Source organism: Gopherus evgoodei, chromosome 2 (genome assembly GCF_007399415.2).
Source record: "Gopherus evgoodei ecotype Sinaloan lineage chromosome 2, rGopEvg1_v1.p, whole genome shotgun sequence".
Classification (NCBI taxonomy): domain Eukaryota; kingdom Metazoa; phylum Chordata; order Testudines; family Testudinidae; genus Gopherus; species Gopherus evgoodei.
The window spans coordinates 38,794,716-38,811,207 of NC_044323.1; the positions used below are offsets into that span (position 1 = coordinate 38,794,716).

At 41.6% G+C, this 16,492-nt stretch overlaps 1 protein-coding gene across 1 annotated transcript in view; it reads right to left on the reverse strand.

Annotated features, from left to right (window-relative positions):
- Positions 1–16,492, reverse strand: part of MALRD1 (MAM and LDL receptor class A domain containing 1) — a 438,556-nt gene that overhangs the window by 382,550 nt on the left and 39,514 nt on the right. Inside the window, 4 exon segments of the mRNA XM_030549280.1 lie at positions 3,611–3,720; positions 6,941–7,087; positions 10,764–10,968; positions 12,556–12,648. Coding sequence (XP_030405140.1) covers positions 3,611–3,720; positions 6,941–7,087; positions 10,764–10,968; positions 12,556–12,648 — 555 coding nt within the window.

Here is a 16,492-nt window from a genome sequence, read left to right on the forward strand (position 1 = left end):
TCATCAGATTACATAGAAAATGTTCTCCAATTTACCTATTCTTAAATTACAGGCTGTAAGCAAAAAGATGTAAAGAACTCAGACCATTTTATGTTAACTACTACATAGCACTCTTGTTCTGGAGAGGGTTGGTGGCTGCCAGCAAGTCTGTCTTTGGTCTATAGGCAATCACAGATCTCACTGAAGCTGACAAGTGGGGTAACTATCTTTCATTCAGGCTAAGGCCAGGTCTACACTAGGAGCAGTCTGCCAGTATAGCTGTGTTAGTATACCATGCCAGCAAAGTGATCTTAGTATGGACACAGCTTATATTGGCAAAACTGAACTTTCACCTGTAGAGTTTATTCCAGTTCTCCCAAACAAAATAAGATATATCAGCAGAAATACAATTTTGCCCATGTAAGCTGTATCTACACAAGGAGATTTTGCCAGCATAGCTATGTGTGTCAGGGATCACATCTCATGACACCCCTGATCAGCACAACCATGCTGGCAGAAGTCTGTACTGTAGACATCGTCTAAGTGGAAGAAACAATTAAGCCCCTTTCTGAGTAAGACAGCTGAATTAATAGACGCCACCGCCTAAGGCGTTGGGCTGCACAGGAAGCTAGAACTAACGTAGGGACAATAAGAGGGTTTTCTCTGGGACTGGTTGAGTATACAGGGTCTGGGGCATTAATTTAGTTGCAGCTATGTGCATCATCATCAGCAAAGAGGACCAGAATGCAAGCAGACAGGAGGAGAAGCAGTGTGAATGAAGCCCTAGGAGAAAGCTAAGAGAGACAGAGTGCTTTTCTGGAGCAGAGCAATGACTAGAAAGACAGGCAGGGAAACAACAAGCAAGGAAACTGCCTGTTATTTGTTCCCACTGTGTTCAGGGAAACAGGACTGTCATGGTGCAGGCCATCCATCTATGCCCCTTGCTGTCAAAGATGGAGATCTGGATGAGTTCTGCCTTGATTTCCTCTTCCCCAGGGTCTAAATAAGTCCAAGCAGGTCTTCTGTTACTAAAGAGGCTCCCCCTTCAGAGGGTCTCATTTATTAATAGAGAAAGACCAACACAAAGTATAAGCAAGACCTTGGCTCAGCTACCCCACAGCAAAGCTTCCACATGTGGGTTTGTCAGTCTTATATCATGGCCTTTTAGTCACAGGGTACTCATGTTGAATTCCTGATCATGGGGTAGGGCCTGTGGAGGGGCACTCTGCCACCTGCCACTCACCCAAGCCTGGGCGGAATGGGGCAAGCACCTGTGCCCCAACCTCATTTCCCCGGCAGTAACACTGGTGGGGTGCAGTGGGGACTGCGGGCGGAAGGGGTGGGGAGCATCCCCCATTTTCTCTGGCCCTGTGCTCCACAAAACGGTAATCTGCCTCTGATCAAAGTCTCACAAAGGAGAAACCAAACTAGCTGGGCTTTCATAAGTTTTCCACAATTTTGTAAATTAATGTTCACTGTTAACTGTTCAACCTTAGTTCCCTACTGTAAATTAAACTATGTCCTAAAGCTGTTAATGTGCAATACTGTCACTTGCTACCTCTCTGGAGGAAAGCTGCTCTAAAGATGGATGATTTGTAAACACTGGTGGGAGCAAGTCTAGGAGGATTAGCATTTTAGTTGAAAATATTAGCAGGCTTTAAAATTTAAGGCAGGTGAAGGAAGGGCTCTTGTGCCTTGCCACACAACGGTGTACAAAGTGGGGATGGGAGCTTCCATGTACAGTGGCTGCACACAATCCCAGTTCTTGTATAGAAGGGGGTTAGCGTTCTGTGAGTTTAATGTCATCTGTCACATCAAACTTTGTGAAGATGGCGGAGCAGCGTCCCTCTTCTGACACAGCACCAGTGGGCAGGCTGGCCCCACACAAGGAGGAGTGCAAGCTGAACCTTCCAAAGGATATAACTAGCACCTGCTCTTCCCCTGTGCTCTGGGAGACACCCTGCCCATCTCAGATACAATGCCTCCAGGAATTCCTGCAGGGACAGTATGCTGGCAATGCTTTACAGCCACATTCTGGCCCTCTTATTTCATTTCATGGGGGAAGATGCTCAGAGAATGGTTTTCATTTGACTCATTGCACTCTGTAAAGTTGCAAGAATTAAAAGGGGAGTTCCTCGTGCTCACTCTAGCCCCTTTTAGACAGGTGAAAGCATTAGATTGGCATGAACAGGCTCTAAAATCCCTAGATCCTGCTGAGGTAGGATTCCTTCAGTATGAGACTCTCTCCCTAACACCCCATTGCAAACCATTCATTTTTGTTGACATTCTTCTACTTTTCAAAACAGAAAGTCCTAAACCAAAAAACAAGTATTTCATCTTGAAATTTTCATTTTGTTTTTCATAAAATTGAAAAAAAGTCAAAATTTTGACATTTTATTTTTGCACTTTTTTTTTTTTTTTGCCTTTTTCAGCAGTGAATGCAATAGAATGAATGATGTTTAGGATTTTAGAGGTTTTCACAACTTTCTTTTTTTCCACTCTAACTTTTCATCTTTAGAAAAGTTACACAGTGGCAAAAGGAAAAATGAAATATTGTAACTTTGTGAGTCTATAATTTCCCAAAAGTTTGAAGAGTTTTCAAAAGTTAAAGATGGGGGGCAGGGTGAAACTCTCCCTTCTCCCACTAAAACCTGCACAATATTAATTGTTATTACAGTGTTTTCTGTGTTCTGTGGCAAAAAGGGGGGAAAAAACCTCAACATTTCAAAAATTAAGAAAAATATATATGTTGTGATCATTTTTGGAAGAAAAAAACAAAACAAAAAAAGTTCAGTTTCAAACACTTCAAATTTCCAAAACTTCTCACAAAATTGTTTTTCCATTTTTCTACCAGCCTAACTCCTGACTGTCAACTCTGCTGATTTCTCTCTCACTGCTGGCTTCCTAGTCCTCCTTGCCATCTCATTCCTCTCTCTACTGCTAATTGCTCTTGTACTCCCCTGCATAGCTGCAAGATTGAGCCCAGGTTGTGCAAGTTGATTGACTATGATGTGCTTAGTGGATACTGATGATGTGTCAAACACTGCATTGATCAACATACAAAAGCCATCCCCTCAAATTATTTTCAATTAAAATGTTAGGGTATTTTTTACATGTAGTGCTAGACTGAACACCCCCCAGTTAACATTCAGCATGATTCACAATGTGTTGAGACATTTATACAGATAGCAATGGAACTCCCACGATGGAGATGTCAATGTAAGGGGATTTCCTGGCTGGGGGAGAGATGACAGAAAGGCTCTATGCCAATCTGTGAGGTGTGCTAGGCTAACTCCCAAGGGAATGGATAGGGCTATTCTTGGCTGTCCACAGTCTCTAGGAGAGTAGCCCCAGTGTAAAAGTAAAATGGGCTGAGATTGCTCTAAGCTAGACTGGAGACTGGCCAACTCCCAGACATCAAGCAAGAGGAAAACTGTATATGTCCCGCCCTCTACCCCATCCTTATGCTCATACATTAATCTTAGCCAGAATAAAGGATCAGGCCCAATGATCACTTGTTCCACTACTGAAATAGAGCCAGTTTTTCAACCACAACAACTATAACAGCATTTAGCAGCACCACACAACACCTGAGGACATGAAGTGATCACAATTCATACCAAACAGCTACCTGACAATGGGCAGAGTCAAAGGACAGCTTAGTAAGGATAGGACTCCGAAGGTGGGACATGACAGGTTTTGTGTTTGCCTGCAGTGATCCTCCAAAATAAATGAATGATCCTGAAAAATAAAATCAATGAAGTGTTAGAAACACTGTCCCACAATGGTGAACATTTATCTGAGAGAACTAGCCTTTCCTTAATCATGGAAATCTCCTCATGCATATTGAACACCTTCATTTATTCTAACAAGTGGAGTAGCATTCTCTTCCATTAGTGCCTCATAGATCACTAGGGAAATTTTGGCTGCCCTTGTATGAGTCTGAAAGGACAGGGTGAGAGTGTAGGGAGCTCTCTCCCCTACTCCCAGTGGTCCCATGTGGGAAGTCCTAAGTACAAGGGAGGGGGACGTGGGAGAAGAAGAAACTAGTGACTCCAGCAGCACCCAGCACTCTAAAGAGTATGTAACTGGGCTGTTCGGAGTCAAGGCTAAGGGTGTCCCCATCATTGTGCCTGAAAGTGCTCAGAGGCCACTGTTGAGGGAGCAAACACTGGACATCTGCAAAGAAAGCTCAAATGCTGGGGTCCAGCACTTCTCCAGAGAGGTTCTTCTTGCATCTGCCCTTCTCAGAGAGAAAACTTCAGACTTCTCTCTCTCTCTTCCGTCAAGCACTACAGCTGCCCAGCTATCCCATTCCTCCACATCCCACTTCTGGAATGGGTCCAGTTCTCAGAGTGCAGGAAGGGTGCACCACTAGGAGTGCTGAGAGACTGAGAGATCAAAAAAAAAATACAGACCTCATCTGGGAGCTCCAAAAGACACACTTTAATTGGTTTTAAATAGTGGTGTACATAGTGTTTAGAATCAAAATTCAATGAAATTCAGATTAGGTACAGCATTCAGTTTATCCTTAACAAATTCCCACGGCAGCCTAGCAGTGTTTAGGCATGTCAACAATGTTGTGAACCAATGAAATAAGCTATATTTTCTCCTGGGGTCTTCAGGCTTGACATTGTTGTCTGTGCTAGTGGGGATGAAAGCTTAATTAAAGATCTAATCTGAATTCTGGCAAACTAACTGCCTTTGGACTGGAACTAGAACAGATGCGCTCAAGACAAAGGTAGGATAAACATCTTCAAGGGCCCCTGAAGCTGCACATTTTAGAAGCCATCAATGCTGCCTTCATTGAATACTGAAAAGTTTTTCATGAAAGTCTATGCAAAGTAACACCAAGGACTCATTCTTGCCCACTGATATTACACTCATCGCCTTGTATCTTAGAAAATCAGTTCCTGTACTGGCACAATTATGCACAGTAGCCATTTCCCCAGTGATCCATGGGAATGGAGCAGAGGGCTGGATCCAGCCCTAAGTGAATAATGACATACACAATTATATAAAGGTTTAGATTTACCCCGGCTGGTACAGAGAGGTGCCAGGTGCACCTTCCTAAACAAACAAAGCCTGCTACTCTCTACAGCATCAGGGAAGCCATCCTCACTGATAAGCAGGCAGTGTTTTCTCTGGTAATTCATGGGGGACAGCATCAGTCTGTAAGTGAGGCTCCATAGTAGCCCTGCCAGCAGAGGTTGTGGAGGACACATCCTATACTGAGCCAGCATTACTCACTGGTCTAGGTGTAGTGCTCACCTTCCCCAGCAGAAGGAAATTGTGGCCATATCACACTTCTATAACTTCCTGCTGGCAGAATTATTGCAACCAGAGGCACCCTACCTCCTGCTAAATGCTGACAGGAGCTGGCATAAATCAGGAGTGAATCTACCCAGCTGAACTGAAGAAACATGGAGAACTACTAGTGAGATCCTCATCCCTCCCCACTCCAGTTCCTTTACACTGTTTAAAAGGGTCAGAATAGTGTAAAGGGGCCCTAAAATCCTCATATCTAACCAGGGGAGGCTCCCCCATGCAGGCATGGTGATGGACAGTGGTTAGGAGGGATCTGTTAAGGTGGGGCCACAGCATGGCAGGAATTATAGGCATCTCTGCAACTCATAGGGTAGCCTGAGGAGGCTGTTTTAACTTAATCAGGCTCCCAAGACTGACCAGGTTATGCCTGGGACTCCTCCAGCCCCCCCAGATTAGGAGTGCACAAAGGTGGCTTCAAAACTCCTCAGCATCCTTTTCTTGGGCTGTAAATTCTATGTTGTGCCTCTCAGTTCTGCAGGATTTGAATGGAGTGCAGGAAATAATGTGTGGGACCACATAATGAAAGTTTGGAATAAAATGAAATATTGAAGAGCTGCTCATTAAGTGAGAATTGCCCATCCTTGTACTCGGAAAGAGGCATGGCTCCTGTGGCAAGAACAGTATGGATCATGTAATTAAAAACTGTATCATAATGCATACACATAAGGGAGCCAAATTAAGGTGGCACAGGTGACCTAAATTCTGGCTTTCCCTAATTGTTGATTGCTTGACTTTTGCAATATTAACATGGTTTTAATGTTTTTTCTATGTAATATATGTCTAATATTTTTTAAAACTCATTTGAATAGTAGTGGGAAAGCTTTATCCAAAACTGGACTTGGAACACACCCTAAAGGTGGTTAAGCTTCGAATTAGTCTGTTCTCCTCTGGACATTGCATAATAAATCCTTTATATTAATAATGCTGCAATCATAGAATGCTTGACACTGTAGGTTATTATGTAAGATGTTTTCAGTATTGCACAATGCTTTGTAAAAGCATTTTACTTTTGCACAAGAATGCAAATGGCCCTCTTTATTTAAATTCCTCTTCCTCTGCGGAACAAATTGCACAACAGTAATGAGATAGCTACTGACTGAGGTAGAGAACAATGCAAAGGATATTGCACATGCTCTGCCTTCCCACGCAGAAGTGATCAGTGTGACTGTACTGTAGAAAAAGAAAACTGTTTACATTATTTACTGTGGATTTAGTCCTGGCTTCAGTGGAAAATTTACTTGAGAAATAACTAAAATAATAGGCTTTGTCTGAATACTGGATATAATCGTGGTTTACTGTATACATGAAAGAAGTTGACCGTCTCTGTCCAATAAGCAAGAGCTCAAGAAATCAAAACCAACATTACAACCAGCATTAATTAGCACCTCACTGGCTGTCTCAAAGAAATTAATCATGGTATAGGCATAGAAACTAAACTCCAATGACTTCTCTGGGGACTTCGCAGGACAAGTACAACTGAGGAACATTAAGGGGACAGAGGGAATAATCTTGTAGGGATGCTATCCATGTTATATATATTGTGTAGTTTTTAGTCTCCAGTGCTGTCAATGAGGCATCATTCATGGGCATTAAAATTCACTTTTAGAAGGGAAACTATGCAAGAGAGGCTCACCGTGTTCACTGTTGGTTGTATGATCTCTGTTAGGAAGTTTTGTGTCATTGGAAGTCTCTCCTTTTATTATATTCCACTTAGCATCTTCTGTGTTTAATGGCTTCCATCCACAAAAATCAGACTCAAAGTTACACATAGTATAATTTGCTATTGTAAGCAGAAGAATAAGGAAAATCATATATAACAGTTTTACGCTGGAATTGTCACTCTTATTCTCCTCAAGTGTAAACTAGTCTGCCCTATTTTTAAAAAAAAGAAGGAATGGTATGTTTATTGCAATCTGAATCACTTTTCTGGGGGGAAAGCAGGGGGGAATAACCAATGTTCTAAAAGTGTATGTAACATGCTAAACAGGTTTGTCCATCCTCAGTTGTGATACACATAATTCTAAGAAGAAAAGTCTGTATTAATTAAGAAGTTCTTGATTTTAAAGGTGAAATCTTAATGGAGTTCTGTCAACAGGCGATTCATTTGCAAGTGGTTACAAATACTTCCTGAAATCACTAAAAAGGAAAACTTCTTACAGGAGAAAGCTCATTAAAAATGTCTGGTAAAATGTTTATGGACCTAAATAATTTAGATTAATTGAAAGTCAATGGAATTTAAGGCCTAAGTGCTTAAGTCACTTTTGAAAATGGGATTTAGGCTCCTTAATCACTTAGATACCAGAAAATTTTACCCACAACATACAAAGCAATTAAGCTGCAATCAAGTTGTCCAAATGGCTTCAGATTAGACCAACACTGGCTGAATAACAACATTGCATTCTCTCAATTTTCTGCTTAACTCAAAGAAGGCACTATCTCTGGAATTATAGCCAAATTAAATAATTTATTAGTATAATACATTATCAAAGTTTTCTTCTCAAGCACAGAACAACAACCTGAAAATGTATTATACCTTTCTAAATCTTTTAGGGCATTTATCACAGTTGTGGAAAGTACCGTAGGGATTGTACACAGCTGTGACAAAGATCCAAAAGCATTTATTACATCATGCAACTATCATTCCAGATTATATTTAGTGCTCTGCTTTTTGCAGTTTGCAAACATAAAATAGAGTACTGCTCTGCTCACATGACTCAGCAATAAAATTCCTCACACTAGGCAGACAAAGGCTCTCCCAGCTACTGATAAGTCCTATGCTAAGAAACAAAACACTTAAAATAGCACCACTGAATTAGATCTACAACGCACACTTAATTCTAATCTAATACACTGGTCCCCATTTGCTATAGTATATTAGTTAAGGATGGTACTTGTATTATTAAATTCATCTAATTAAGAAATGGTTAGGCTTTTGACAAGGTATCTTGTTAATTAGACTTCGATTGCTAATACACTAAAGTAGAGTATGCAAATTGCTATCCAGTTTAAGTTATCTTGCTGTGTACTAATTAAACTCCCAGATCCCTAGGCATTATGCTTACTTAGGCAGTCATTTGATGTGGGCAGTATGAAAAAAAAAAGAAGAATGCATTTAGATTTGCTTTACTTAAATAACTATCTATTTCCTCTGCCCCCCACCTCCTCCTCCAAACCCTGGCAAAGATCTTCTGCATGAGAAACTGTAGACTTGTCTACACAGTCAGCTAGTACACAGCAAGCCAGAGTTTAAATCTATAGCATACTAGTTTGCCACACAATAATTGGCCATGTGGCCCCTGGAACAACACACTAAGAGTACTAACAGCAGCAGCTCAAGTACACTACACAAGCTGAATGTGGTAACAGGGTCCACATGATAACTTAGTGAACAGCAGGCTAGTGCACCGTACATTCACACCCTGACTTGCCATGCACTAATGTCCATGTGGACAAGCTCACAGTGCATGGGCGACACGGTACTAATCAAAAAGACTTTCCATAGTAAGTGACTGTGCAACGATATTACTAATTTGTATAGCATTATCCAAGTGTTAGAATATTTATACATTAGCCAGAAGTCTCATCTTTTAAGGGACATTCCTGTCCAAACCTAAAATCCCTGTTTAATTACATAAGTGGTGTTAGATGTTCGGCTGTGTGTGTGTGTGTGTTTTTTGTGTGCTGCCCCAGCTCTGCTCTGATAGTTGGCACAGCAGACCTCAATCGAACTGCCCAATGATCACAAGACTTAAGTAGCAAAGGTGCCTGGCCAGGTTTATTGTCAACAAAGCATGGTAATTGCATCTGGCAGACTCTACAAGGATACTACGACATATGTGCCCATGACAATGGACACAGCTCAGTCAGTGGGAGGACTTTCCACTTTCCTAGGCTGGACAAAGGGTTAAGGTGAGGTATTCCAACATTTATAGACAAACAATCTAGGATCAACAGCTTACATATTACCTTACACATTTTATGACATTATTGTTACCTCCCTTGTACTTTCCTCCTGATGTTACAGACAAAACATTCCTAATCACCACCTGTCTTTGTACTTTCACTCCTAAGCTTTTAGACAAAATATTACTATTCATCACTTTTGTCAAATCATTTTATCTTGTGCTAGGTTGGGGTGTTCTTGTGCTGGCCTGGTGGAATGTGTTTACTTATTCAGTGTGTTTTAGAAATGCAAGCAATACTGGTGCCAAATTTGTGTACTGGACGCTGGCTTGCAGGCAAGCATCTGCTTTTGACATGGCCAGACTGTTGCTCATAGCATAACTTTTGCTGACTTTAGTTCAGGCCCCAGGCCTATGCTTCAAGCTTTCTTTCTTTCTATTACAATAGGCTGTCTTCACTGCTTGGATTTTAAATTTGGATATAGATTTCCCTTTTTTAAGAGTCTATATGGAATCAAGACAGCGCTAATGCTGACTAAATATTTTACAGAATGACAGAAAAACCACCTCAGGTAGAATTCCAGAAGGTTCTATCTTAACTCCCTTTTTATTTAATGTGTGCTTAGGTCCAGAGGTGAAAGTAAGCCGGTACGGGATGATACTGTGTACCAGTAAGAAAGTGGCTGCCGGTATGGGCCGGTACACAGCCAACGTTAAAGCGCTGCCAAGGCTTTAAGCCCTGTATCAGCAGAGCCACTGACAGCGAGGGGAAAATGTTCCCTTGAACATTTGTATCATAACTAGAGAAGAACTGGATAGAAAACTGATAATAATAGTATCTTGTTTATATAGCAGCTTTCATCCAGACGGTTTGGATGATTTATAAGATTGTGTAAAATTTTTTATAACTGATCACACCATCTTTCTTTCCACTTGTTTCTACTCCTATCTATCTAGGCCCCAGCAGCAAGATTCAGATCCAGATAATGAATCCTAAATAGTTTGGAGGAGCACAGAGATTTGTATGATGTTTGTGTTTCAGACTTCTCCCCAATTATTTATATATCTCTTAGGTATTTTTTTTTAAATCTGGGTTTAGATTTTGCTCTAATTTCATCTCAAATTTGAATTTTTCTCTAATTTCATCAGTCTGTGACTGAATGACAGCATGTTATCCTACTATACCACAGTGCTTTTTGGCATCCTCTCTTTATAAAACAACTTAATTCAATTACAACAGGGGTAGGCAAACCTATGGCACACGTGCCAAAGGCAGCATGCGAACTGATTTTCAGTGGCACTCACACTGCCCGGGTCCTGGCCACCGATCCGGGGGCTCTGCATTTTAATTTAATTTTAAATGAAGCTTCTTAAACATTTTAAAAACCTTATTTACTTTACATACAACAATAGTTTAGTTATATATCATAGACTTATAGAAAGAGACCTTCTAAAAATGTTAAAATATATTACTGGCACACAAAACCTTAAATTAGAATGAATAAATGAAGACTCGGCACACCACTTCAGAAAGGTTGCTGACTCCTGACTTACAACAAGCTGTTGGATCTTCATCACTTCCATCAGAACAGTCCAGCTGGTAATCACAGGCTGATCCACTGGCAACACCCTGGCCATTGGCACAGGTGAACTCCTCTGGGGAGCAGAGCTCCGGTGATTCTGTGGCCCAGTCTGAGAACTGGAGGTTATCCAGACAGATAAACCCTGTCCTGCTCTGAATAGTTCCTTCAAACACAAGCTGTGAGAATTGTTATTGGTTAAAATATTTGTGTAAATATATGAACTTACAAAGGAAAACGGATTTTTCTTTCACAAAATGTAAAAGATTTATTATAGATGGTACAGGTAGCTGCCCTTTATAAGACTCTTATATTTTAGCTACTTGTATCTTTGCCAAACAAACTGTTTAGGCTGAAATTTCCCATGCTGGGTGTCTGCTTCACAATGAATTTTATTTCAAAGGTTCAGCTGCTTCCAAGAGTGTGGCTAGAGAAAAATGTATTGCCCATGTTAATTTTTTTTTACAACTGTTTCATTAATAAGATGCAGCTCCTCCATGCCTCAGAGCTACCGGTTACCCGACAGGTAGAGGACTATGCAGAAAAAATTGTATTTTATCATGAAATTAAAGATGATCATAATGCACTTAGGCCCTGACTTCTTCTCTACACAGGGAGTACTCAAACCCTGCTCTACCCCAGGCTCTGCCCCCACTCAACTCCTCCTCCTAATCCCCACCCCACCCCACCCCATCCCATCCCGCCCCACCTCTTCCCATCCTCTCCCCCGAGCACACTCCATCCCCGCTCCTGCCCCTCCCTCACAGAGCCTCCTGCATGCCGCAGAACAGTTCAGCAGGGCTGCCAGTGGGTGGGAGGTGCTGGGGGGAGCTTGGCTGCCAGTGTGTGCTAAGCACACACTAATTTTGTTACGTGAGTGCTCCAGCTCAGGAGCACCCACAGAGTTGGCACCTATGATAATGCATATGCACAAGGGACGCAAAATAAAGTTGTACAGGCAACCTTAATTCTGGCATTTCCTAACTTTTGAGTACAAATTCAATGTGAGGGTTTTGTTTGTTGTTTTTTATGTAATAACCCATAGGACATAAGCCTTGTTCTTTATTCAGCTTAATTCAGCTTTGTTACTTTACAGTTCCTTGGCACATAATCTATGCAATGCAAAGGCTTTGTTGTGATTTGCTCATGAAATGAATTCATTCTAGTACACCTACAAACTAGGGAAACTGATTGTTTAGATACTTTTCAATAACCAAATATTCTGTCTTTCCCCAGAAGTCTTTTTTTTTTAAATTGATGGGGTTTGCAAATACCTTACTTATAAAATACCAGAACAAATACAATATTACTCAAACAAAATTAGAAGAGAGACCATATAATTCACTGAAGATTTTAAGAACTAAATACTGGAAAAATTTGCATTCTTCTTTGAACCAAAAGAATCAAAGGGGCTATCTCCTCCCACTGACACTGGTGTTCATCAGGAGTAACTCCACAGAAATTACTGGAGTTCCACTAGTGTTAAATGGTGTAAGAAGTGAGAGAAGAATCAGGGCCAAGCTGACTACTGTATGGGGATACATCTTTTACACATTTGTAATTAAAGCTATGGCTGCAGGAAGTGCTTTGTTAGATTGTTTTCTGTGGAACTATAACCATAGCCTACGTTGCACCCAGTTAAAATCAGAGAGCCACTGAGAATAAACATGATTTTAGTAAGTTATCTTAGTTTCCAAGAAGCTTTAGAAACAATAACAAAAATTATGCATTTTCAGAAGACAAGTGCTTGCCTTTTTCACTCATACCTTTAATTTTTTCAGACTTGCTGGCACCTGCACATCTGCTCTGACCCACTCATTGTTAGTCGATGTGTTAGTTTCCCACAGTACTTGTTCCTCCTGTCAGATGTAGAATAAGACGTTACAAAGAAAAGTTTATCTCCCTATGAGTTATCTGGACTTTTTTTCCCCTTGCTCTTTTCATACCACAACCAGAACTTCCTGTCTGCCCCATCACTTTCCATGAGGAAACATGACTGCATGTTTTCATTTGTAATCTTTACATTACTCTTCCGGCCTGGACTCCAAGGGAGAGAAGGGAGTAAGAGACATTTAGAGTTGGCAGAGATAACCATATCTTTTTCCTGAACTATTTCCTTCTGAATTCCAGTTATAAAAATAAAAAAAATCATTTTTTGACATCTCTCTACAGGTGCACTCACACAAACAGCTGTGGTGACTGCACTTATCCCCCCCCCTGCTACTTTCATTTCAGTGAGTAATATGGAACAAATACTTGTTTCCCCCCCCATGATGACTAAGGGACCATTTTTCACTATGCCTGCAGGGGAGTTTTTTGTAAATGTTATTGAACATTTGAAGATACTTCTGTGCATGTGGGTGAGGACATGCCTTCACATATAAACCTGATGGAAGGTTAAGAATTAAAATATCTTTTACTGCCTTCTCTCTACCTGCTTTGTAAACCATATAATAAAGCAAAATCACTCCAAAAATAAAATGTTATTTTAGCTGCTTTTGTTCTTTCCTCATCAGGGCTCTTCTCTGCCTTTTTAAAAGTATTGCCTTTGATGAGCTGGTGTCTCAGCCTCTCAGACTTATATCCGGAAAAACAAAATTAACCTGCAAGAAAAAGCACTCTTTTGGGGTTCAGGCTATCACATCTGCACACAACACAATCAGTTACTGCTCAGTTCTTTCAATTTTCAACCCCTTTGTCCTAGTTTTACTTCTAGAGGATACAACTTCTGCAGTGAAAGCACATGATTTGGAGGCAGGACTGACAGACTCTGCCACAAATTTCCTGTGTGAGCTTAAGTCAGTCAGTTAGTCTCCAATTCCACAAAGACTTAGGAACTTAACTTTATGCACAGCGAGTAGTCCAACTGAAGGCAATGGGACACAATGCCTAAAGTTACGCATATTTGTAAATCTTTGCAGGAGTGGGGCTTTATTCTCTACATGTCTCAGTTTCCCAATCTGTAAATTGGGGTAATGGTGCTCACCTATTTTACGGAGTTGAGGATGATATTAATGATTCTAAATGCCTTAAAGTGGAAGACAATCTACAAGTGGCAAGTACTATCACTATATTGTCTCTGAATGTATTGAGATGGGTGCTGTGCACATTGGAGGGAGCGGTTTATACAATATTTTCTCTGTCCTTCTCTATGTGCAACAGACAGAAATGTAAGTTTCTCTACTTCATCCTGTGAACGGGTTTCCAGATCTGCAGGATAAAAGAATTGCAGTGTCCATTCAATCCTTAGCCTCTGCTGAGATAGCTAGCAAGGATGACGGCAGCTTTAATGATGCATACACTTGTCCTCTAAGAACTGGACTGAGACCTGCTCATTTCACATCAGCCACCTAAGACACCAAGAGTCATCAGATGGGATCAATTAGCTGTCTCTAAATATAAGCCATATTGAAACTGATTCAGAGGTGAAAAGCTCTATTTTCTGTTGACAAGCTAAGAGCTTTTGTAACTTCATCTTTCCTCTTTTCCAGAGATCCAGCCTTGGATAACACTCTGCACTCACTTCTAGGGATTAAAAAATGTAATTTAGTAAGAAATCATCTAATTGTCAGTTCCTTTTGCACATTGTCCTGCAGTTCAACAGCTTTGCTGGCTTTTACACGTGGAACCATTCGAATTTCCTGATGTTTCTGTGGCTCTTTTTTGGGGCCAATTTTGAACACTTGCTCTTTTTCATCAAGAGTTTAGGCTTTGTCTACACTAACACTTATGTCAGCAAAACTTTGTCAATCAGGGCTGTGAAAACACGCACACACATACACACCCCGACCGACATAAGTTTCACCAACAAAAGCACTGGTGTGGATAGCACAGTGCTGGCAGGAGCTACCGCCATTCGTTTCAGGGGGAGAGTTGATTATGCCGGTGAGAGAGAGCTTTCCCACTGGCATAGAGCAGCTACACAGGAGGCCTTACAGTGCTGCAGTTGCGCTGCTGTAAGGTCTGTAGTATAGACATAGCCTTAGGACATGTCTACACTACAAAGTTAGTTGACTTCATGTAAGTTGACATCAAGCCTCCGATTTAAGAAAGTTGATCTTGCGTGTCCACACTATGCTCATCACGTTGGCAAAGTGCATCCTCACTAGCAGGGCTTGCATCTATGCACTGAGCACTTCTCTGTGAGTAGCTATCCCACAGTGCACATAGCCGAGTGGAATTTTGGGTTGGGCTTGCAATGCCTTATGGGACCAAAACATTGGTGTGAGTGACTATGGGAACATGGCATTAGCATGCTATGATGCACTTATCTCCCTCCCTCCCTGAAATCAACAGCAAACAAACCAAGCCTTTTTCACTCCTTTTTTTGTAAGCCTGGGTTACTCACGTGGAGCCATAGCATGATAAGCATGGACCCTCCTCAGCTTTACACTGTTATTGTGAGCATTAAACACCTCGCGTCTTATCCTGCAACATTTACAGAGCCGATACAGGAGCCACTACACGAAACAATGTGATGCCACGCAAGCAGCCCTGCTGGACGACATAGAGTTGAGCAATTCACAGTTGCTAGTGACAGTCACACATCACCTTGACATGGTTGACTGCTGTTTTGGGGCCCAGGAAACAAGCACTGACTAGTGGTACTCCATCGTTATGCAGCTATGGGATGACAAGCAGTTACTGCAGAACTTTTGACTGTATAAGGCCACTTTCCAGGAACTGTGTGAAGAGCTTTCCCTAGCCCTGAAGCACAGCAATACTAAAGTGAGAGCTGCTCTGACAGTGGAGAAGCAGGTGGCAGTAGCTCTGGGGAAGCTTGTAATGTCACTGCTACTGGTCAGTGAGGAATTAATTCAGAGTGGATAAATTTACCGTGGGATTTGTTATGATACAAGTTTGCAGGGCCATCAACAGACTTCTGCTAAGAAGAGTAGTGACTCTGGGCAGTGTGCAGGACATAGAGAATGTTTTTTCCATGATGGGTGTCCCTAACTGCGCTGAGAAGATAGACAGAATGCGTATCCCTATCTTGGCACCAGACCACCTTGCCAAAGAATACATAAACTGAAAGGGGTATTTCTCAGTGTTGTTGCAAGGGCTGGTGGATCACTGGGGCCTTTTCACTGACATCAACATGAGATGGTCGGGAAAGATGCATGATGCATGCATCTTTAGGTTCCTTTCCAGACTGCAAAATAACCATTGGTGATGTTGAAATGGCAATCATGATCCTGGGAGATCCAATGTACCCCTTGCTTCCCTGGCTCATGAAGCCATACACAAGCAGCCTGGACAGCAGTAAGGAGCGGTTCAACCATAGGCTGAGCTAGTGCGGAATGGTGGTAGAATGTGCCTCTGGATGTTTAAAAGACTGCTGGCACAGTTTGCTTACTAGGTTAGATCTCAGTGAAAGCAATATCCCCATTGTTATTGCTGTCTGCTGTGTGCTCCATTATATCTGTGAAACAAAGGGAGAAAAGTTTCCGCCAGGGTGAAGGGTTGAGACAGATTGCTTGGCAGCCAATTTTGAGCAGCCAGGCACCAGGGCAATAAGAAGAGCATCAAAGAGCTCTGCATCTCCATGAGGCTTTGAATACCAGTTTCAGCAATGAGCCAGAGCAATGTGACACTTATCTGTGTTATTCCTTACCAAACTGTCCCCTCCATTGTATTTTCTGACCTGTAAACTCCACACCCACCAAGCACCACGTGTTGAATGAATAAAGAGCCTTTTCTCCT